Source organism: Gymnoscopelus microlampas (assembly GCF_963454915.1).
Source record: "Gymnoscopelus microlampas genome assembly, chromosome: 1".
In the NCBI taxonomy this organism is placed as follows: Eukaryota; Metazoa; Chordata; class Actinopteri; order Myctophiformes; family Myctophidae; genus Gymnoscopelus; species Gymnoscopelus microlampas.
Window position 1 is genome coordinate 59,263,728 of NC_139962.1, and position 24,276 is coordinate 59,288,003.

Sequence of the window (24,276 nt, forward strand, 5' to 3'; positions counted from 1 at the left end):
AAGTATCCAAAGATGCTTTACATGGAGGTGGGGGGTGGGGGGGGGGTATCATATATCTATATTCTATATTTTCTGTCTGTCAGGAACTGCAGTCAGTGTAGCCTGACTACTTCATAACCTGCCAATCTCCAACAATTATGGTAAGATATTGTGCAGTGGGGGAAAAGTACTCAAATGTTTTACTTAGTAAAAGTATCAATACTGCAATGTAGAAGTAGCCTACTCTGTTACAAGTAAAAGTCCGGAATTCAAAATTTACTTGAGTAAAAGTACAAAAGTATTGGTATCAAAATGTACTTAAAAGTACCAAAAGTAAAAGTACAGCATATTTGAAAATAGCAGATCTACAAGCTCACAACGCGTCGCGTTGTGACGCGTTGTGAGCTTGTAGATTGGCTATTTTCAAATAGCCTATGTATAAAATAGGGTTAAAGTGGTTAATGTATGTTTCATTATATCATGATTTATATCTGAAAAGTAACTAGTAACTAAAGTTTTCAAATAAATGTAGTGGAGTAAAAGTACAATATTTGCCTCTGAGATGTAATGGAGTAGAAGTAAAAGTATTGGAAATTGGAAATACTCAAGTAAAGTACAAATACCTCAAAATTGTACTCAAGTACAGTACTTAAGTAAATGTACTTAGTTGCGTTACACCACTGTAAACTATTGTGTCACCAACAAAGATTGAGATTTGTGTGCATGCTTCAAAATGATGAGCCTAATTTGGGCTGGAAAAGACTTCATGAGGGAACAGGGTGGATGGGAAACAAATGAAATAAATCATAGGCCTGAGGGAACAGAGGGCTGACCCCAGACAGGGCTCTAGTACTACTACCAGCATGTAGCCTAGCTGTGTTTGCTCATACACACATGTCATGTTTGTTTTAGTATGTTAGCAGGTTTAATAAATATTCCCATGTAATATATATATATATATATATTTATTTATTTTTAAATATTTTTATTAAAAAATACAGTCAGCCCCTCTGCATTAATGTAAACATCGTTCTCCAAGATCATGCTGTTTGTTCATAGAAGCAGAGGTTCATGTGTTTATAGAACTATATATTTTAGAAATAGTCCTATGAACACATAATGGAGAGTAGTTGAATAGCTCTAAATAGCTCTGTTATGAAGTTCAATAAAACATACTGTACTTTGTTGATTGTCCCTATAAGTAGCTCTCTTATAAAGTTAAATAAACACATACTGTATGGAGAGTACTTTGTTGATGGTCCCTACAAGTAGCTCTGTTATGAAACTAACTTCACCGCTAACTCCTCCCTCCTCCCTCTACTGTGAGGAAATGGGCCGCACTTCCAGAGAAGTTAGGTGAGGTCACACACACACACACTTCCTGTAAGCTTTCATGGACCAGTCTGGAACATAACGCAGTGTGGATTGCATCCCTGATTCCAGAGGAAAAGGATTCACACACAACATGCTGTCGAGACGGTAAATAACTATTATTTGTTTTCAGTGGTGGAAAAAGTACTCACATTTTTTACTTAAGTAAAAGTATCAAAACTGCAATATAGAAATACTCTGTTGCAAGCAAAAGTCCGGAATTCTAAATGTTCTTGAGTAAATGTACAAAAGTATTGGTATCAAAATGTACTTAAAGTGCCAAAAGTAAAAGTACTCATTATGCAGAATGTCCGATTTCAAGTTTTCAAATGTTTAAACATCTTTTGAAAATTGCAGATCTACGAGCTCACAATGCGTCGCATCACGACACATTGTGAGCTTGTAGATCGGCTATTTTCAAATGGCCAAAATGTATAGTCTTGTAATAATATTCAAAATCTACAAAGTAACTAGTAACTAAAGTTTTAAAGTGGAGTAAAAGTACAAAATTTGCCTCTGATGTAGTGGAGTAGAAGTAAAAGTACATTGAGTAAATGTACTTAATTACTTTCCACCACTGTTAGTTTTCTCCCTTGCTTAAATGAGTCCATAAGTATAATAATGAATAAGCCATAAATATAGTCATAAGTGAGATGTTTCATTGCAGGTGTGTTCGTGGAGGGATGTCATTCATCCTGCCTTTTATGTTCACTCAACTTTTGGCCATGATGTGTTTTTCTGGTAAGCAGTGTCTGGTCTGTTTTCAAAACTGTGATATTGTATATATATATATATGTATAAACGCCTATTGCACTGTCATCTATCGTTAATCTATGTTTCCATTCAGGAGCTGAAAGTGAGGCGGGTCGACATTTTGACTGTTACAATGACTATGTCAGTGTGTTCTGTCATTTCACACCTCCAAACGTCCAGACAAACTGCTCAGAATACACAGTGAACATCACACTGATTGCGTGAGTATCATTTCTTGTAAATTGCTTCAGAGAGAGAGACATATTTCCCAATCATATTGAATGCTGATAGCCTGCTTGTCACAGAACGGAGTCTTGCGGTTTCAAGCATGAAGATGGACCCACGGCTGAGTGTAAATGCTCTCTCAAACACCCAAACATCAATTTACATGACGACCTCACAGCAACTCTTCTGAGAGGTGGCCAGCAGCTGAAGTCCATTGCCATCAACATCTATAAGAGCCGTGAGTTGGTCTTACTTACAGTATGCACAAGTCCTCCCTACATTTACACCAACAGAAACAACTTTCACAAAGCTAAAGTGCCCTGTGGAAGATAAGAGTATAGCCTATAGCACTGGTTCTCAAAGTGGGGTCCGAGGACCGCCAGGGGTCCTTGGGGCCCACTTTTACCATATTATGTACTTTGGCTATTAAAAAAATGCAGATATACAACCTCATAGCCAGTGATGAGCTGTGGGTTTTTGAGCTAGGGGGGCTCTACTTTATGACGTTGCGCGCATGCGCGCGCACAGGCATGTGCACATAGCCACTCAGCTCAGTGCTAGTTGAAATAATGCATTCAACATGTGATTTTTAATGTAATTATATTTCTTATTATTTTGTTGCATTGTTAATTTGTTTTTTTTTTTCAATTAATTAATTATTTTATTTTCCTTTACATAGACTCACCCACACAAAAGTACTTAAAATAATCAGACAACTTTACAACTTTACTTCATCTTTACTTCAACGTAGCCAGTAGCCACACCTGACCGGTGTGGCTGTTAATACAGTGTAACTGAGGACGTAAGTGACAACGTAATGTTATGCAAAGCAGCCAGGTTGAGGCCATTGTTTAAGGTGGTAAAGATGGCTCGCCGCTGACGGTGCATGCATGTGGAGCTCCCAGCCCCCAGCCCCCATAGTAGCTCCAGAGCTAAGGGGGCGCCGCAAATCTTTGAATATATATATATATATATATATATATATATATATATACATATACATATATATATATATATATATATATATATATATATATATATATATATATATATATATATATATATATATATATATATATATATATATATATATATATATATATATATATATATATATATATATATACTGAATAACATTCGGAATAACATTTTTATTTCAGCTTACAAACATCATAATGTAATGTTTTTTCAATCTTCACAGTAAAGCCCCAAGCCCCTACGATCACAGTGAACAAATCTGGAATGGGGAATTTTAAGGTGACATGGGATACACACTACAGCCACAGCCACAGCCACGGACACATAAATAATGATTTAATTGCTTTGGTAACCTATGGCAAGAAAGGAGACAGCACCAAGGTAGGGTCAACATCACACAAGCTTCCTGTTTGATATCGTTGCTGGCGGGCACCTTGTATCTCCATATTTGAACCTTTTATGTTTGTTTTTTCATAAATAAATGGCCTACTTCATCATACAAGAGTGTCGCACAAAAGTAGGGCCCCAAAAAGTAGATCAGCTATTTTCCCTGTTGAATTATTTTTTATACTAATAAAAAATGATTGGTTTTGGACATGCAAGGTTTCCTTCCGACAGCGATGATATAACATTCATTTGACACATTTGTAATACTAATTTACAGTAGTAAAGTGCACTCACACAGAGACCTGCTTTCTCTGGGTACAGAGAAAAAAAAACTCTTACAACACTTTTTTCCCCCTTCTGTATACTACCGTTTGTTTGTATTAGATCTCTCGAAATGTGTCTTCAACACACTCTTTTGAAATGAAAGAGCTGGATCCAAGCAGTGTCTATGTGGTCACTGTCAGAACAAGACACCTGAACAGTTCGTTGTTAAGTGACAGCAGCAATGAGGAGGAATTCACAACTCGTAAGTAGCTGTCACTGAAGTCTGTTGTCAAAGGTATTGGAATGCATTTATAGACCTCCTTTCTATTGTCATCTGTGTAGAGTTGCACCGGCTGAACTTAAGTTCAGTCCTAAGTTAGGGCGTAAAGTCCCTACTGGCTTAGTTGCAACTAGTTAGTTTGTAGGTATGTGAGTTACTATATTCTATAGCACCACGACTAGTTATGGCATAACTTGGCGAGTAGTGTGTAGCCGTAGAGGCTAGGTCTAGAGTGCCTGTTTGTAAAGTAAACTGACGTAAGAGTCATCCGATCCAATGAAGACTGGAATAGACTGAGAGTACACGACTACACTAATATGGACCACTGTTTAAAGAAGTAGTTCACCCAAAATATTACTTATTTTCTATCAATTACACACCCCATGAATCCTTTTCGCACACTTCTATGCCAATAATTTGATTACCGGTGGAAAGATGCTAATCTATCCGGTAGGAGACACAAAGTAGACTCTTTGTGTCCCTATCGGATCAAATTATTGGCTTAGGAATGCGACAAAAACATTTGTTTGGGTTTTTTGGGGTGAACTACTCCTTTAATGACTGAACCCAAAGACAACACTGGAGAACTCCATTCTTGCTTTAATGAAGTGCAAACATTAACCACTATGCCAAAAGAATATGTTTCAGTCGTGAAAATAAATAAATAAATCATTTATTTTGCATGCATGTTTTAATTCATGTGTATTACCCATGTTTTCAGTGTGTTGGCTGGTATTTGACCTTGTATTCTTCTTCAATTGACAGCCCCTTCTGCTCACACACGTCTGAAGGGCCTCATTATCGGCCTTTGCATTGCTGTGGTTATCGTCAGCTGCACTGTTTTGTGCTGCTATGCCAAGTAAGTCAATCTGACAACACATACTGTATTATAGAGCGTAGATAGACATACTATTACTGTTAAATCTGTTCATTACTCTTTAATAAAGCTGCAATCCATTACTTTTCATAATGAATAAAATGTTATTTTAACCAATCCGTATGTTAATACAAAATAACTAACACAACTGGGGTTTACATGCTCTTCTATTGAGACATTTACATCATGTGGTCTGGTTGGCAAGAGATATTGCATGAAGGTCATTGCGCAAATATCCTCTGCACAAACAGGCTTTTCCCTCGACAGTAGAAATGCCGGCGCTTGTGGGGACCAGTGTTGATTTCGTCGACTAAAACTATGACGGAAAACGTTTGTCGACTACCTTTTTTCACTGATGAATAAAACTAATTAAGAACTAAGCTACGATGACTAAAACTAAGACGAAATATATTGACAATTTCGTCAACAAATAAAAACTAGACTAAAATGTTGGGGGGGGGCGACTAGTGGAGAAGAGATCCAGTAGAACTAAAAGAAAAGTCATTTTATGTTTGGTTGCGCTCTGAAAATAGCCGATCTACAAGCTCACAACGCGCCACACTGCGACGCATTGTGAGCTTGTAGATCGGCTATTTTCAGCATGCAACAAAGTGTAAAATCAGCCATTACAACGCCATCAAGGCACCGCCAAAATACATTTTAGTCGACTATAATCTTATGATATTTAGTTGACTAAAACTAGACTAACAGTAAAACATTTCAGATGACTAAAATATGACTAATACTAAATGGAATTTTATTCAAATGACTATGACTGAAACTAAATCAAAATTTGCTGTCAAAATTAACACTAGTGGGCACCCAGCTTAAAATCCTGGGTAGAACATACAAGTTATGAATTGCAGCTTCATGAAAATCTTCAAAATGTTTAAAAAAAAAAATTCCCCTAAAATGACATGCCAAAAACAGGGAGAAAGTGATTAAGGTGTGTGATTGAATCAGTAGGTTGCTGCTAACCTTCACAAATGAACCATCCTGACAATAAAGGGTGTATCTTTTTGTTTTTATAAATGAGATGCTAGAAAGACACCACATTTTAATCCTGCAATTATTTCTGTCATTTCTGTTGTTCTCATTGACTTCTTTATCCACTGATTGTAGGTACAAAGCAAAGTATTGGGACAACATTCCCAAATGTTACTCCAATCTTCTGACCATGGTTCCAGCATCAGAGCAAATGGTGAGTCTAGTGTACACTACATGATCACTATTGTTACATGGAATAAATAAACTAAGTCTGTCACTAGTTCACTGCAGGACATGTGCCATGCCGTTGTGTTGACAAGTGTGCGATGTACAGTCCTGTTCTATAAAACACTACCACTCGAATTTAAAAGCTCTGTGAGGAGACTGTAAAAGCTACAGCATATTATGCAAAAGCTTAATCAACTGTACCCCACATTGTGCATGGTCTAGCTCCCTACTAAATCCTACGATGTAAGTTTTAACTACGAGAGGCTGTCCTGATAAAACTCATGTTTGTGTGGCCTGGTGTCCCTGGCCTTACAGAACACATAATATGAAACATACAGTAACATATAATCATTAAGTATAGAACATACCTTACAGAACATACAATCAGGTTTTTGGCAAATGTGTCTGATTGTTTACCTCATGAAAAGTGCTCTATAATAATAATGCACTTTGTGAACCACAAGTTATTAAGCCATTAATGCTTTGTGTAATCCTCCATCTACATTTGAAGGTTTCATTATATAATGAAACTTAAAGGCAATACATATGAAATTACTTACTGTTCCCTGACATGATGCAATGTCTCATGACCTTTGAATTCTAGAAACCCATCAAGTTCATTCAGCTTTACCTGTATAAAACAACAACTAATGATTTAAAAAAGTATTTAAAAACTGTGCATCTGATGAATATTCCTTTTTATGATCTTTAATACAGTTCTTACAGCCTCCACAACCCATTATCTCCTCTGTCTATCTGGACTCCACTGAAAAGGATGAAGATGAAGACAATCAGTGGTTAGTACAGTTTTATATGTATGTATTGTGTTCACAGTCACACTGTAAGACACAACATCCTCCACCCCCGACAGCGGTAAGGGACAGATCACAACCTTGTGCAGGAACTCTGTCTGGATGAAGCTCGTTTCAAAACTTGTTACTTCAGGCTAAGCGAGAGGCTATTCGAAAAACCTGTTTCGGAGTGTTGAACCGGCAATAGGCTCTATTCACAGCAGCCATATTATGAAGACATTCACAGGTGTTACCAATGATACTAATGAAGGCTCTGTTCCATTTAGTCTAGCACAGTGGTTTCCACGACCCTCATAACTCTGAGAGTGTACAAATGGCTCTCAGAGTTACATACCTGTAAGGGGCCATTTGGAAGCCCATGAGGGTCCCTGGACCCCAACTGTAGACCCACTGGTGTTTCCAGTGGGCCAACATGCACAGTATTAGCACCCTGACTCTGTTTGACCAGAATGGAACAGAGCCTTCATTAGTATCATTGGCAACACCTGTGAATGTCTTCATAATATGGCTGCTGTGAATAGAGCGTCGCAATTCCGCCACTTCCTGGTGCCGGAAGTAAATACTCGATGCATTTTTCCCATTGACTTTTCCAGAAATATTTATATCAATCAATTTAAGCCTAGAATCAAGCCATCCAGGATCCTGGTGAATCATGACCATAAAACCTTTTTTTCTGTGATTTTTATTTTATTTTATATTTAATGATATGATATACTATATTTAATAAATACACTTTGTTTTGCCGTTTTCCAAAAAGTTTTTTCACAGAATCAAACGTTTTATGGTCATGATTCACCAGGATCCTGGATAGCTTGATTCTAGGCTTAAATTAATTTATATAAATATCTTTGTAAAAGTCAATGGGAAAAATGCATTGAGTATTTACTTCCTGCACCAGGAAGTGGGCGGGAACTGCGACGCTCTATAGAGCCTATCTCAAGATACCGTTTATCGTAATTTGTCAGCGTCCCATGTGCATTTCTCGGAAGTTTTAACTATTCTCAACTTTTGAAAGCGCTGCAGCTGAGCCAAACAAAGCACAGTAACAGTGGCCAGCACCTTTTGATTTAAAGGCAGCTGCCTTTTTCCCCGCAATATGATTACCCTCTGTCCCTTATCATAGATTGTAATGTAAAAAGAAAAGGACAGTGAACATTGTGAACTCAGGATTGTTAATTGTATGATTACGGGTAATACTTTATGAGCGGTGATTAACTTTTCATTTCACATCATTCAGGTCTGAGGTGTTCACCAATGATGGGAACCACCAGGAGAGCTATGGAAGCACCACTGAACCATCCTTGGGTTATCCTGGCAAAATCTTCCCTGACAACGGCAACATCATTGCCAATGTTCACGCAGCGCTGCGCCAAGCAATCCCCCACCTCACCATGACATCATCAGAGACAGACAGCGCTGTGACATCGCCAAACAGCGACTACGGAGGTAATGACTTGAGCCTGATGTCTGGGGCATTGAGTTTCGACAACGGAAGCTACAACAGCTGTCAAAAAGACATGATCTCCGGCAGCTATGCGACCCAGATGCGACCGGAATTGTCTGATGGTCCTGGCTGCCATCGTAGGGAAGGGGACATTTCAATTCACGGCTGTCCTGATCCAAAGACGCTAGTCGGTCTGGTTACCAGTCAACAGGGCCTCAATATACAGCTGGGTCCATCTTCTCCCATACAAGCAGATATTTCGCATCAGCCATGCCATGCAGATTCTGGGAGTATTTCACCACAAGAAAATGCCAGTTTGGCCTTGATCTCAAATGGCAGCGATGTGTGTGTGCCTTGTAGAGATGTCTCTCCGAGAGCGGAGGCTGGCTATGAGAGCTTCAATGAGGCAGTCAGCGGTGGTCGTAACATCCCACCTGAGAACACCTCTCTCATGAACCGTGAAGAGGCTCAGGTGTGTGATGATGGCCGTCTACTGAGCCTCTCACCTGTTGACATGGACTATCAGGCTTTTCCAAACCAGCTGACACAAGTAGGGCCGTCACGATCATGACCGTTTTAGTTGACGATTAATTGTCTTACTTACGATTGTTGGTTGATTGTTTTTTTTTTTGCATTGAACAATGGAACGTAAATAGAATTTGCTTTTATGTTTGCCTTTTAGGCTTTTTAAAGAGAAAATGCACTGGGCATGTATGACAAATAACTTATAATATGATAATATTACAATATAATGTAATGTAATGTAAATTACAAAGCATGAGAAATACAAATAAATGAATAATGTAAACATGTTGCTCTAAATGCCCTAAACAGGGATGCCAGATTGAAAGTGATTCAGAGATTGTGGACAACAACATGGAAATGGACATTTCTGTTACTTTCATCCAAGCTGTTTCTTTATACAGATTTATGGAAACAATTCTAACGATTATGCAAACGTAATTGCGATCAGGCGATTATGAATTAATTGTGACAGGCCTATAGACACAACCTGATGAGTTGTTTGAAGGGCAAAATAGTGCTGGTGACCCACATGACAAAGGGATTCCACAGTAGGGATGTGACTGTGACATTTGATTTAATCAAACTAATCGATTTAATTGATTTAACCATTGCTGTTAATTTGACAAACATTCTCTATTAAAACAAATGTTTTCAGTTTAATTGCCCTTTACAAGACACATTCATTCTTGTAATCGTATTCAGGTCTGAGTCATACATTAGGTTTTAACTAAGACACAAGTTGAATGCTTTGCATAAGTTCCAATGGGATGTTGCATAATAGTGTTAAGTGACAGATTGCGGTGTTCATATCTTGTGCAAGGTGGTTGGACAGCTGTTTTTTACCAGTCCACTCATTTATTTTCACATTACATTGTATATCTAACTTTAATTTGAGTAGTTATGTCAGCTGAGTAGTTATGTTGAGGTTGTGTATTTGTGTTGACCAGACAGCCTGTCATCTTTTTTTTTGTTGTTCAAGGTTTCTTTATTTTATACTTTCACATACAGGTCAATAACATAAAGCATACAAAAACAGTGTATGTTACCCCCCCCCCCCCCCCCCCCCCCCCAAAGTTCCCGCTCCGAAAGAGCCACACCCCTGATGTCGTATTGTACCATTAACACAATGAAAATGAAATCAAGTCAAAGAATTTAAGTTTTTTTTTTCTTCTTTCTTTTTGCCAGTCATCTTTTAATGACATCAAGGATGCTTCTGGCCCTTCTTGTTTTCAAGCCACGTAGATGTACTCGTCTTTCAAGCTCTGGCTGCGCTCGATGTACTCCTTATCGATGAGGTGCTCCATGCACTTCTTGATCATGCTGATGCTGGGGTTAAACCTGGCTTTGGACTGGCTGATGAGCTCCTGAATGAGGTTGTTGAATCGCAGCACCTTGCGGGCCTTCATGATTCTTACTATAGCAGCTTGTAAATAATGTTTTCGGTCCTCATCTACAGTGCTCCTAACCTGCACTCCCTCCTGTGCCGTGTTTTTCTGCACTGACGCGATCTTGAACTTCATCTTTTTACTGGTAAAGTCCATATTTAACGAAAACGTGGACCCTGCCTCTATTTCCTCTTTTTCTGAGTTGTGTTTGAGTATCTTGGCGTCCAACAGAGACTTGATGGTGCTCTGTAGCTTCTCCTCGTTCATCTGGGTGCTGTCCAGCAGCTCCTTGTACTCCACCGTTTGGCTGTTGTTGAAGGCCAGCAGTATGCCCATTTGATATGTGGTCACTATGGCCACATAGGGCTTGGACAAGTAGTTCATCTTGACCTCGCCGGTGCAGAGATGGGCCAGCCAGGTCAACTTTCTACCGCTGAACTTCACATTGTAGAACAACTCAAACATCTCTACACTCTTCTCTAGCTCTTGAGGGAAGGTGAACAGGGAGGCGATGTGTGTATGGGGCCAGGTTCCTGCCTGTAGAACGTAGATGTGGAATCTGATGCCAAGATCTACCACAGTCTCCTGGGTCTTGATGTAGTCGTTGAACTTAACGTTGAGGGTTCCGCTCACTTCGATGTCCGTGTACATTCTGTGGAGTTTGCTCGTGAACTCGTAGCCACAAGTTTGCTTTAGCTTGTTGATCATGGCTTCTTCTGACTCCATTGACCATGACAGGCCATCTACTAACCGCCTCAATAGCATTCTGTTGTAGAACGTCAGAAAGACATCCTTGTCATCGATGTATTTGAACACCGTGATTAGGCTGTTCAGCTTGTCATGAAGTTCATCCTCCGTCTTTCCCTTTGCAGACTTCAGCACTTTGTCACAGTGCCTGGCCAGTAGTTCGGGGACTAAGCAGTAGGACTTGGGTTCCCTGTGGTTTACCACAGACGTCAAACCCTTATGAAGTGCACTCAGGAACCGCGTTTCCCCATTCAGAACTGTGTTAATGAGCGGAACAAATTTACCGTGTACCTCCAGCAAAGACTCGACATACTCGGTTGACATATTCACCTGAGCGAGGTTGCTGGTGGCTCGGAGCCCCTCGTTATAGATATGGGCCTCCAGCTTCTGGGCCATGAGATTTACAGCATGGTTCTCACCCCACAATAGGGTGTACATGTTGGCTATGTCGTCTGTCTTCTCTTGCCGAATGATGTTCTCACACACCTCAAGGAGGAGGTCCTTGTGGTCGGTTCCCATCTTCTGCTTGGATAGTTGGGAGACTTTGACGCAGGTGCTCTCGGGAAGGTGCTTCTTAAATCGCACCTCCTCATCTTTCAACCGCGCTACAACCTTTTCCATATACTGTGAACAGTTCAACTCTTGCAGTAGAATGGAGGCTTCCTGTTCGTAATATTTTCCCATTTTTTCCAGAAATCCCTGCTCGAAATGTTCCAGAAAAGACTGCTTCTTCTTCAACTTAGGAGTAGATAACCCTGGGACTTCCTTTCCGGTCATTTGTAGAATCACCTTGTCGATGAGATGAGGGATCATCACTTCCAGCCATATGTTGTTCGCCAGCTCTCTGATCTCCAGGAGTTCTTCATCCTTTCTCATAAGGGAGCCTCTATTGTTGTTGAAATAGGAATACAAGCTGTCCAGCATGCACAGCACACTTTCCAAAAAATTGTCGTACTTCTCCCTGTACTTAAAAAAGGCACTCTCTGAATGACTTATCTCCTCGCTTATCATCTCTTCACACAACTGCTGGACATGTGTTTCCAGAAGCTCCTCGGTTGCTGTGTATAGGTTTATAGCCAGGCTTTGGGGATTTGGTTCTGCAATACACAATAAATAAATGTCAACATAGCAGTCCTGCCATGTAGCTGTGTCCACAGAATGAAGTCTCGATGCATCGAGAACTGCCTCGATTGTCGGCCTGATCTTTTTCCATGTCTCGGCGAAATCCATCTCCTGGGGCTTCAAGGACATCGTATGGCTTCTTTCGTTTCAGAGACTGAAACGCCTTTCAGAGACTCTGGGTGTTAAAAAGAATACTGAAGAATACTGTTGGGGAAAATAATTGATTATAGATTGGCCACTTGGCAGTAGTGGTGTCCGATCAGAACTTAACCAGCTGCCCGTGTGATCCAGAGATGGCTTCGTTTGGCGGTGACTACAGCAATCGTACTGTACCAAGTGTCGCTCCAGAAGAAAGCGTTTGGAGAGTCTTCAAGGTCAGGCAACTGCGTTGTCCTTAACAGGAATGTGCAGCTTTTATACCGTTTGGCTGCTTACTCCTGTCGTCGTGATGTCACGATGAGTCACCTGTGCCGTGTCGTCGCGATGTCAGTCGTGCCCAGATTTGGAACTCCATATTTGGGCACGGGTGACTCATCGTGACATCACGACGACATATATGGGCATGCCCATGTATGGGCATGCCCATACATAGAGGCCTGTCACTATGAATCAGACGTATATGACATATGACATATACAGCATGGGCATGTACTGATGACATCAAGGATCTCCATATATGGGAATAAAAGGGACACAGGTAAATAGACAGATACAGAGATCTCCATATATGGGCACAAAGGGAGGCATGCCCATATATGGGCATATACAGATGACATCAGGGATCTCCATATATGGGCATTAAAGGGACAAGGAGTGACAGATACAGAGATAGCCATATATGGGCATAAAAGGGACATGTTAAAGGACGACTTCACCCATTTTCAACCTATCTTCATATAATAGGTCCTCACTAATGCTCATGATAAAATTATATTTTTTTCTACTTGGTCTGTGTCTCATAGGAGGGCTGTGGACAGTCCAGAAACCCGTCTACCAGTGACATCATCGCTAGGCAGGATTTTTTTTCTCCAAAAAGATTACATTTTTTTCATTCAGATTTTTATTAAGGCGAGAACAATGGGATCTATTATTGCATTGCAACTTTCCAGGAATACAAAGCCTGCAGTTTCTATTAGCTTGGATTCCCCATCGATGATGTCACTGGTAGACGGGTTTCTGAACTGTCTACAGCCCTCCTCTGAGACACAGACTGATTAGAAAGAAATTGTACCATTATATCATGAGCATTAATGAGGACCTATTATATGAAGACAGGTTGAAAATGGGTGAAGTCGTCCTTTAACAGACAGATACAGATATCTCCATATATGGGCACAAAAGGAGGCACGCCCATATACTGATGACATCAGGGATCTCCATATATGGGCATTAAAGGGACAAGGAGTGACAGATACAGAGATCTCCATATATGGGCATATGGGTCGGATCGACATAGGTGTGTGACGGGGCATTAGAAGGACAAGTCACCAGAAGCGTTGTGTTTTCAATCTTATGAAATCTTATGAGTCTGACAGTACGCTTTAACAGCGGGCGACTCTCGGGCGATGCCGGGCGACATCGTCCAAAAGATAAAGAAAATCCATCTTTCATCGCCCCCCCCCCCCCGCCCACTTCGCCCGATCGCCGGCTCTCATAGACTTTCTTTATCTTTTGGACGATGTCGCCCGCGATCGCCCGAGAGTCGCCCGCTGTTAAAACGCACCGTTAGAGTCTTGTTAGAGTCTGCCGCATCCAGTGTTGATTTTGTCGACGTAAACTATGACGAGAAAAGTTTATTGACTACTTTTTTCCACTGACAAAAACGAAATAAAAACGAAATAAAAAACTAAGCTATGATGACTAAAACTAAGACTAAATATATTGACAATTTCGTCAACAAATAAAAACTAGACAAAAAAAATAGAAATGTTGGGGAGAGACTAGTGGAAAAGAGATCCAGTAGAACTAAGACAAGTCATTTTATGTTTGGTTGCGCTAGGGTGTTGCACTCTGAATATAGCAGATCTACAACGCATCGTAGATTGACTATTTTCAGCCTGCAACCAAGTGTTAAATCAGCCATTACGACGCCATCAAGGCCTGCCAAAATACATTTTAGTCGACTAAATCAACTGTATATTTAGTCGACTAAATTCTTATGGTATTTAGTTGACTAAAACTAAAACATTTCAGATGACTAAAATATGACTAAAACTAAATGGAATTTTATTCAAAAGACTATGACTAAAACTAAATCAAAATCTACACTGGCTGCATCAACAGCTTGACCAGCATTGCCGGTTATTGCGCTGAAAACGCAACACAAGATCACATCATATGGGCTCTCTACCTCATTAGGGTCAATTTGGTTCCATTTGTACACTTTCAGGAGTTTCAGAGTTACAGACCGGACCGTTAAGGGTCCATTTGGAAACCCTGGTGGTCCCTGGACCCGACGTTGAGAGACAGCGACTTAAGACACAGATGAACTTTTAAAGATATATCCCACACTGGTTCAGCAGGAGGTCCTGTGGTGCAGTAGTGGTTCTCAAACCTTTTCATGTCAATTGTATGTAAATGCATTTGGCTGCGGACCCCCCACCTCAAAAATATGTTGCGCCAGGGACCTCCAGAAAAGATTGTTAAAGATTTCCCAATTCTTTCCAGATTTTACTTTTTTTCCCCCATAAATAGCAGATGCACAAGTCCATGGGGGATTTGTGTAAGGAAAAAAAAGGAAATTCAGCAGAATGCATGATAGATATCGCTGCTCTTTGACTCACTGCCATTATAACAAATTCCTTTACATGTACTTGTACTGTACTTATTATACCAACACACGTCACTTACTGTATTTATGACGGACAAGGAGTGACAGATACAGAGATCTCCATATATGGGCATAAAAGGGACACTGGCAGATCTCATATATCCATGTAAATATCTATAAATTATGTAAATATCCATTAATACAATAAAATTAGTAGTTTGAACCATGGCAATTGTTGGTCTGACTCTTGAATTGGAGGTCTAATCTCATCTCAGTGGGATGGTAATGTTTATAATAAACATTGGAAACGGAAATGAAAAGAAAGATGTGGCATTAGGTGTAATTCACACACCCATGAAACCTTCCCGTGGTTTACTGATGTACTTTTTCTGTTAGTCTGACCCACCGGCACCAGGGGTCTAATAATTGAACCCTTACTTACATGGAAAGTGTAGATTGGGCTCCCAGAGATACACAAGACCAGGAGACCTGGTTCTGCTAGACCCAGAAGGCACAAATTCCTAGTAGGCAACACACCTACAAACCACTTTATAAGTTAAAAGTATAAATCATTTTAGGCATTTTGTGTGTGTGTGTAGTATTTTGTGTATAGGAGTATTTGGTTGTAGATTTGTGTATGGCTAGACCAGCAAACCTTCCAGTCTGATTACATTCACCTGTCCCTTGTCAGTCAGTGTACAGAATATGGGCAGAAGGGCTTTGAATCCAGCATTTTCAAGTTTAGGTAATTGACAATGCCGCTTGTGTAGTAATAAACCTCTGAAATAAGTTATGTAGAACAACAAAATTGCCTAAAGTTACACGCCACATGAAACCAGTTGAATTATAGGTAATTCAGTGTTTGTTAGTGTCCCCATTCACTGCTGCTTCAAATGGTAGCAAGTCCAGACCTGCTCTGTTGCCCCTGGTGGTTGAAATCTGAAACGTTCCTGAATGGCTGGGGAGGAAAAGAGGGACAGACCGACCGAGACCGACAGACAAAGCCTCCTGTAGTAGGCCGAACCCCTGGGTCTGGCAAACATTGTATGAAATGGGGGCTGTGTTAGAGAGTAACTAAGTACATTTACTCAAGTACTGTACTTAAGTACAGTTATGAGGTATTTGATTCATTGCATTTAGCCTGTAATAATTGAATGTTATTGTGTTTGTGTACAGGAGCTGGAGTATTGTACCCATGTTGCCATGTCTGACATGAACATGTTGTCTGTCCCCACTTTTACTTAACTGGAGTATTTCCATTTTTCAATACTTTTACTTCTACTCCACTACATGTCAGAGGCAAATATTATACTTTTACTCCACTGCATTTATTTGAAAAGTTTAGTTACTAGTTAGAAGTTTGTAGATTTGGATTATTATTACAAAACATACATTAACCACTTCAGACCTATACTTTGTCTATTTGAAAACAGCCGATCTACAAGCTCTCAACGTGGCACGTTGAGATGCGTTGAGAGCTTGTAGATCGGCTATTTTCAAAGTATTTTATACATTTTGAAAACTGCCTTTTCTGCGTAATGAGTAAATATTTTTACTTGTGGTATCTCCCTAAAAAACAATATACATTTAGTGTAGTACGGTGTTTGGCCACCAAGAGCCACCAGAACAGCTTCAGTTCACTTTGGCATAGATAGACTGTACAAGTCTCTACCATGGTGGAAAATACATTTACTCAAGTACTGTACTTAAGTACCATTTTGATGTATTTTGACTTTACCGTAGTATTTTCAATACTGTAACTTTTACTTCACTACATCTCAGAGGCTACACGTGCACACACACACGCACGCACACACACACACACACACACACACACACACACACACACACACACACACACACACACACACACACACACACACACACACACACACACACACACACACACACACTCACTCACACACCTTGCACATTTAACTTCAACAGATCCAGATTCAAGTACAAGTAATTGCAGATCATGTTCCATAGATTAAAATTGTATTAAAATACAATCTAATTATGGCGTGCCGTGTATCATTACAAAAATGACATGAAGGAGTTAATACAGTTGAAGTTGCTGGAAGTGTATATTTTTATTAACCTTTAGTTTACTTTATCATTACCATCACCCTTTATTTGAACCTCAACTGCATTGAGGGAAATCTCATCCTTTTCATTGGAGAGGAGTCACTTGTCTTTGATGATGTGTGGTTGGAAGTTGGACAGCATGCTAAGCTATAACCACAAAATACCATATCTGATTTATGTTTCCAAGACGGGTAGCACTTTACAATAATGACCCGTTATAAAGCATTTATAAATGTTTATAAGCAGTTTGTAGACTATTAACAAATCATTAACAACCTGTTTGTTGACATTCGTAAATGATTATTAAAACCTTTATAACTACAGTTACAAATCATTTATAAAGTATTAGTAAGTAGTGAACTATTCATGAATAAGCCATTTATATACATCTGTAAATGATTATTAAACAATTTGTAATGACCCATTCTAAAGCATTTATAAACGTTTATAAGCAGTTTTATAGACTATTAACAAATCATTAACTACCTGTTTATTGACATTCGTAAATTATTACTCAAACCTTTATAACTATGGTTACAAATCATCTATAAAGGTATTAGTAAGTAGTAAAACTATTCATGAATAAGCCATGTATAATACATCTGTAAATGATTATTAAATCATTTGTAACTGATGTTACATAATATATACAAGCTATTGGTAGCTTGTTCATGTTTAACATATGCTTTGTAAAACATTCCTAAAGTATCTATAAATCCTTAGTACATGTTATTATGTGCCCTACAGTAAAGTGAAGACAGTTCATCATTTATGACTGTCTGTTAATGTGTTTGTTCATGTTTAACATATGCTTTGTTAAACATTCCTAAACTATCTATAAATCCTTTGTACATGTTATTATGTGCCCTACAGTAAAGTGAAGACAGTTCATCATTTATGACTGTCTGTTAATGTTTGTTCATGTTTAACATATGCTTTGTTAAACTTTCCTAAACTATCTATAAATCCTTTGTACATGTTATTATGTGCCCTACAGTAAAGTGAAGACAGTTCATCATTTATGACTGTCTGTTAATGTTTGTTCATGTTTAACATATGCTTTGTTAAACTTTCCTAAACTATCTATAAATCCTTTGTACATGTTATTATGTGCCCTACAGTAAAGTGAAGACAGTTCATCATTTATGACTGTCTGTTAATCTGGACTTTCTCCTTACCTGTTGCAAACTACCTGGCTTTCATGAATGCAGACACCAAACAATTACTAGAATTATCTTTCACTAGACCATACCCGGTGAAGGGCGCAGGCGAAAGTAGTTGCAAAGTTGGGGTTAATGCACGTCCTGTCGCGCGGTTTCTCCCCCGCGCGCGCCCCGTCGTGGCGCCCCCCTATTTTGGGGTACCAAAAGCGTGGGACAAAAAATTCCAAAAGTGAAAAAGAAAAAAGAAAAAGATTCAACATTTCATTTTTATTTTCCTGGGTGTCCCCGGACCCCCTGGGGGCCCGCGCACCCCTGTGGAACATGGCGGACCCCTTCGGCTGTTTGTTTTAATATTATAGGAGGGTGTTGTGATGTATTTCATATAAATGTAATTTCAGTAATGCATTGAAGCTGGTATTGAGGCGGTACTAAAAGAGGCGGTACTAAAAGAGTATTTGTAGTAGTAGTTAAGTAAGTATTGTTACTCAATGTATTTACTTGAAAGTGTTTTTAATGACTTTATTAGCTTTAAAGTTTTTTTTACAGATTTTTAAGTATTTTTACTGTTTTTATCAACTTTAAGGTATTTGTAGTGTTTTTATCAACTTTTAGGTATTTGTAGTGTTTTCATCAATCTTTAAGTATTTTTACTCTTTTTTTTCAACTTTTCAGTACTTTTAAGTATTTTTACTCATGTTGAGTACTCTGAAGTATTTTTGCTCAAGGTATTTGAGTATTCTCTCCGTCCCTCTCTCTCTCTTTTCACAACGCATCGCGACGCATTGAGAGCTTGTAGATGGGCTATTTTCAATTGATTGCAACCTTTATTGTGAAGGAACGACCGGAAGTGCTAAGCTATTCAATTGCGTGTGACATAACACTGTGAGTTGCTACATGACATTTAAACGTGTGTATCGTGTGTAAAACAATTTATTTAAACAGAGTAACAATAGTTACATTTAATGATTGTTAACAATGACATGGCTTGTCATTGTTTTCATTTCTTGAACCTCCGCATGTCGTGTAATAATCGACCTAAGGGACCATGACGGTGTTTCCTGGCAAGCCACTCCTCCCACTCAATTATTGTCAGGTGGTCTTTCAGTAGCTCCTCTGTGCGGTTCCCTCTCAGTCTCCACACCTTCTCTTTATAACTTCTCCAGGCCCTCTCTATGTGTTGGGTGTGGGCCCCTGTCTCTGCATCCACATATGGCTACACTGTGGTTCACGGTGTAGTGCTGGTAGCCAAGCTGAGGCAGAGCATTTCTGTATGCTCGCCACTCATCACTTATGATGGCCGACCCTCTTCTCACATGGCGACCAATTAGTGGCACTAGTGTCGCCCTGGTACGCCGGTCCACCAAACGGAGCACAGGTTTCCCTTTCCCGCTGCGCCGCAGCCCCAGCATTCCAAACACCCACTTCTTCCTCTTCCAGCCCCCAGCCATTCTGCCCCTTCCATACGGAAAATTTGAAAGCAACAACAACAACAAAAGACATTGATAATGAGTCAGATAAATACATGATATGAGCAAAAGACAGGAGGCAATTCATTTTCATTAATCATAATTGAATATAGTACAGCTATATATTTTCCACAGTGGTGACATAATTATGATAACCAACTTAATTTGCAATGGTTAATACTCAAGTTATTACCTTTCTTTTATGTCTGAAGTGACTCTCATCTATCACAACAAAGTGGCTCCTCCCCCCTATGCGCTGTCCTTTCCTTCTCCGCAACTTTTCCATTGCTGTTGTGCAGACCTCTCTGAGGATGCTGGACCAACGTGTCAGGGTTCTTGAGGATCCAGCAATGTCGTCCATGATGAGGTCAATCTGCCGTATAGCCTCAGTCCTTGGGAGAATCTTGATATTCAAAATGACCAGAGAAAAACATGCTAAGAAACAAGGTTAATGGCATGCTGTTGTTAGCAGAAAAAAGCTACCTCGATGGCAAAATTGAGGAAAATCAAAACAAACCACGTGAGCTCTGGAAGCTATTCAACAACCTACTAGGCTGCAGCAAGAAATTGAAAACCAGGTTTACAAACATAAACCTCAAGGTGAATGACACTCTCATTTCATCCAAACGGGAAGTGAGTAAAATCCTCAACATATTCTTCACGACCGTGGCCTCAGAGTTAGTTGAAAAACTACCCCCTCACTCTGGGAGTCATGGTGGAGAGTATGTTGATTCATTTTACGATAAACAGGGTGTACGCAAAGATGATTTTAAACTCTCCCCTGTGTCAACAGATGAGGTGTTTAAAAAATTGAGTGCACTCCAACAACACAGAGCCACAGGTCCCGACAACATCCCCGCTAAATTTCTAAAAGACTCAGCCGCCTCCATTGCCCCAATCATTACCCACATAATAAACCTCTCCATCATACAGGGACGGGTCCCTAACGACTTCAAAAAAGCAAGAGTGACCCCTCTGTACAAAAAAGGAAACCAATTAGACCCTGGCAACTACCGCCCTATTTCTATTCTTAGCTCCATCTCGAAAGTCATGGAAAAAATAGTCTATGAACAGGTTGATAAGTACCTTGCCGAAAAAAATCTAATTTACGAATTCCAATCTGGTTTCAGAACAAACCACTCCACTGACACATGCCTTCTCTATTTGAACGACTCTATCAAACAAGATGTCGACAAGGGCAAATATTGCGGCATGGTCATGCTGGACCTCCAGAAGGCTTTTGACACCGTTAATCACCCAATTATGATCAATAAGCTCAAAGCAATAGGCTTTGATGACACGTCGGTGAACTGGATGAGATCCTACCTGGAAGGGAGGGAGCAAGTGGTGGAAGTAAACGGCACCCAGTCCCCTCCCCTCCCAGTGACTTGTGGTGTTCCTCAAGGAAGCATACTAGGACCACTACTGTTCCTGATATATGTGAATGATATGTCTTCAGCTTGCGACTGCAAACTGTTCCTGTTCGCAGATGACTCGGCTCTGCTGGTCTCGGACAGGGACAGGCTGCAGGTTGAGAAAACTCTCAGCACTGAACTCAACAAGATCTGCTTCTGGCTCTCCGACAACAAACTCTCATTACACCTGGGTAAAACTGAATCCATCCTCTTTGGGTCCAACCCTAACCTTAGAAAGGCTGAGAGTTTCACGATCAAAGTGGGTGAAAATGTTATCACAAGAAAGGAGGAAATTACCTACCTGGGTTCCATCTTGGAGGCAAACCTCTCAGGTGACAAAAACGCTGAAAAGACGATCAAAAAGGTCCACAAAATAACACGGAGGATGTGGAGACTTGTTCGTAAAGTCAGTAAGAATACTCTGAAGATTCTTGTAGGGGCCCTCATACAAGGTCATTATGATTATGCATGTACTTCATGGTATCACAACACCTCCAAGGCCCTAAAAACAAGGCTCCAAACATCCCAAAACAAACTTGTAAGGCTACTTCTTGGCCTCAATTACAAAACCCATCTAACCCCTGATCATTTTACTAGGCTTGGATGGCTTAGGGTTGAGGACAGAGTACAGCAACTTGCTATGGGCCTGGTCTTCAAGATACACCACAACATTGGGATCCCCCTGTATTTGTCAAAATACTTCCAAAATGTTAATCAAGTCCATGATCATAACACCAGAGGCAGCTCCACAAACCATGTTCAACCCAGATTTGGCACAACAAAGGGAATGAACTCTTTCTCATGCTATTCATCTAAAATGTGGAATGCCCTACCAAAAAGAGTAAAGGAGTGTAAAACCCTACTCACTTTCAAAAATGCCCTAAAGATACACCTTCAGGAGGCTGCAATTCAAAAATGGCCCCTGTCCAAGTCCTAACCTACCCCATGTCCTAACCTAACCTACCCCCCCCCCTCTCTTTCTTTTTTGTACATATTTTTCACCCTTCATACCAGTAACCTGTAAACTGATTGTATGACATTCTGTATAGTAATGTGTATATCTGTCTGTCTCTTATATGTCAACATGATTTGTGTGCATGGGGATCTCATCTTAAACAAGCTAAGTGCTTAATGAGCTATCCAGTTTAGTAGACCTTGTATTGCGAATTTGTACTTCCATGTACTGTTATGTACTGTCATGTACTGTTCTCATGTCTTACTAAATAAAGTACATCAATCAATCAATCAATCAATCAACCATAATAACAATGATTTCAGTTAGAGTAGACCTACAACACTTGTCACAAACAATATAGCCTACATGTAAGGATAATTTGCATTGAGGTTCTCAATACCTGGCTACACAGATATAAACATCAATACACAACAAGGTGTGTTTTGTCTAACCTGTACACAAATCTCATCCAGTGAAACAGGGACAATCTGCTTCTTGTGAAGAGACTCTTGTGACGAATGGACTTCCTCACTACTTTATTGTTGTGCCTACGACATCTCCTAGAAGAACAACAACAAAAAAAAAACTAACATGCTGTTAACCATAAAAGAGCACCCGTCACTGAATAAGTCTTGCTCACACACACACACACACACACACACACACACACACACACACACACACACACACACACACACACACACACACACACACACACACACACACACACACACACACACACACACACACACACACACATCTTCATTTTATGTCCACATGAACTGCATTTCACCTTTCTTTTTTTCCCCGCAATATGATTACCCTTTGGCCCTTATCATAGAGTGTAATGTAAAAGAAAGGACAGTGAACATTAAGAACTCAGGATTGTTAATTGTATGATTACGGGTAATACTTTATGAGCCGTGATTAACTTTTCATTTCACATCATTCAGGTCTGAGGTGTTCACCAATGATGGGAACCACCAGGAGAGCTATGGAAGCACCACTGAGCCATCCTTGGGTTATCATGGCAAAATCGTCCCTCATCATTGCCAATGTTCACGCAGCGCTGCGCCACGCCCTCCCCCACCTCACCATGACATCATCAGAGACAGACAGCGCTGAGACATCGCCAAACAGCGACTACGGAGGTAATGACTTGAGCCTGATGTCTGGGGCATTGAGTTTCGACAACGGAAGCTACAACAGCTGTCAAAAAGACATGATCTCCGGCAGCTGCGACCCAGATGCGACCGGAATTTGTCGGGTGGTCCTGGCTGCCATCGTAGGGAAGGGGACATTTCAATCCACGGCTGTCCTGACCCAAAGACGCTAGTCGGTCTGGTTACCAGTCAACAGGGCCTCAATATACAGCTGGGTCCATCTTCTCCCATACAAACAGATATTTCGTATCAGCCATGCCATGCAGATTCTGGGAGTTTTTCACCACAAGAAAATGTCAGTTTGGCCTTGATCTCAAATGGCACCGATGTGTTTGTGCCTTGCAGTGATGTCTCTCCGAGAGCGGAGGCTGGCTATGAGAGCTTCAATGAGGCAGTCAGCGGTGGTCGCAACATCCCACCTGAGAACACCTCTCTCATGAACCGTGAAGAGGCTCTGGTGTGTGATGATGGCCGTCTACTGAGCCTCTCACCTGTTGACATGGACTATCAGGCTTTTCCAAACCAGCTGACACAAGTAGGGCCGTCACGATCATGACCGTTTTAGTTGACGATTAATTGTCTTACTTACGATTGTTGGTTGATTGTTGTTTTTTTGGCATTGAACAATGGAACATACTGTATAAATAAAAAATGCTTTTATGTTTGCCTTTTAGGCTTTTTAAACAGAAAATGCACTGGGCATGTATGACAAATAACTTAATATAATATGATAATATTACAATATAATGTAATGTAATATACAAAGCATGAGAAATACAAATAAATGAATAATGTAAACATGTTGCTCTAAATGCCCTACACAGGGATGCCAGATTGAAAGTGATTCAGAGAGACAACATGGAAATGGACATTTCTGTTACTTTCATGCAAG

The 24,276-nt window shown here is 40.1% G+C and overlaps 2 protein-coding genes across 3 annotated transcripts; one reads left to right on the top strand and one right to left on the bottom strand.

Moving 5' to 3' along the window:
* The first annotated feature begins 1,356 nt into the window (after positions 1–1,356).
* On the top strand, positions 1,357–23,421 carry LOC311047745 (interleukin-7 receptor subunit alpha-like). 2 transcript variants are annotated; one of them, XM_084060578.1, is made up of 10 exons: positions 1,357–1,458; positions 2,018–2,091; positions 2,198–2,324; positions 2,409–2,566; positions 3,530–3,687; positions 4,078–4,219; positions 5,003–5,096; positions 6,237–6,315; positions 7,047–7,126; positions 23,175–23,421. In XM_084060578.1, the coding sequence occupies exons 1-10, from the start codon at positions 1,445–1,447 to the stop codon at positions 23,344–23,346; spliced, it is 1,098 nt and encodes a 365-aa protein (XP_083916704.1). In that variant the 5' UTR covers positions 1,357–1,444; the 3' UTR covers positions 23,347–23,421. The 2 variants fall into 2 exon arrangements, with proteins under 2 accessions (XP_083916704.1, XP_083916703.1); XM_084060577.1 differs by lacking the exon at positions 23,175–23,421 and adding an exon at positions 8,379–9,891.
* LOC311045550 (cullin-2-like) lies at positions 10,340–12,493 on the bottom strand (the record flags this gene model as incomplete). The annotated part of the gene is made up of 1 exon (XM_084057457.1): positions 10,340–12,493. The coding sequence occupies one exon, from the start codon at positions 12,491–12,493 to the stop codon at positions 10,340–10,342; it is 2,154 nt and encodes a 717-aa protein (XP_083913583.1).
* Positions 23,422–24,276: the final 855 nt, after the last annotated feature.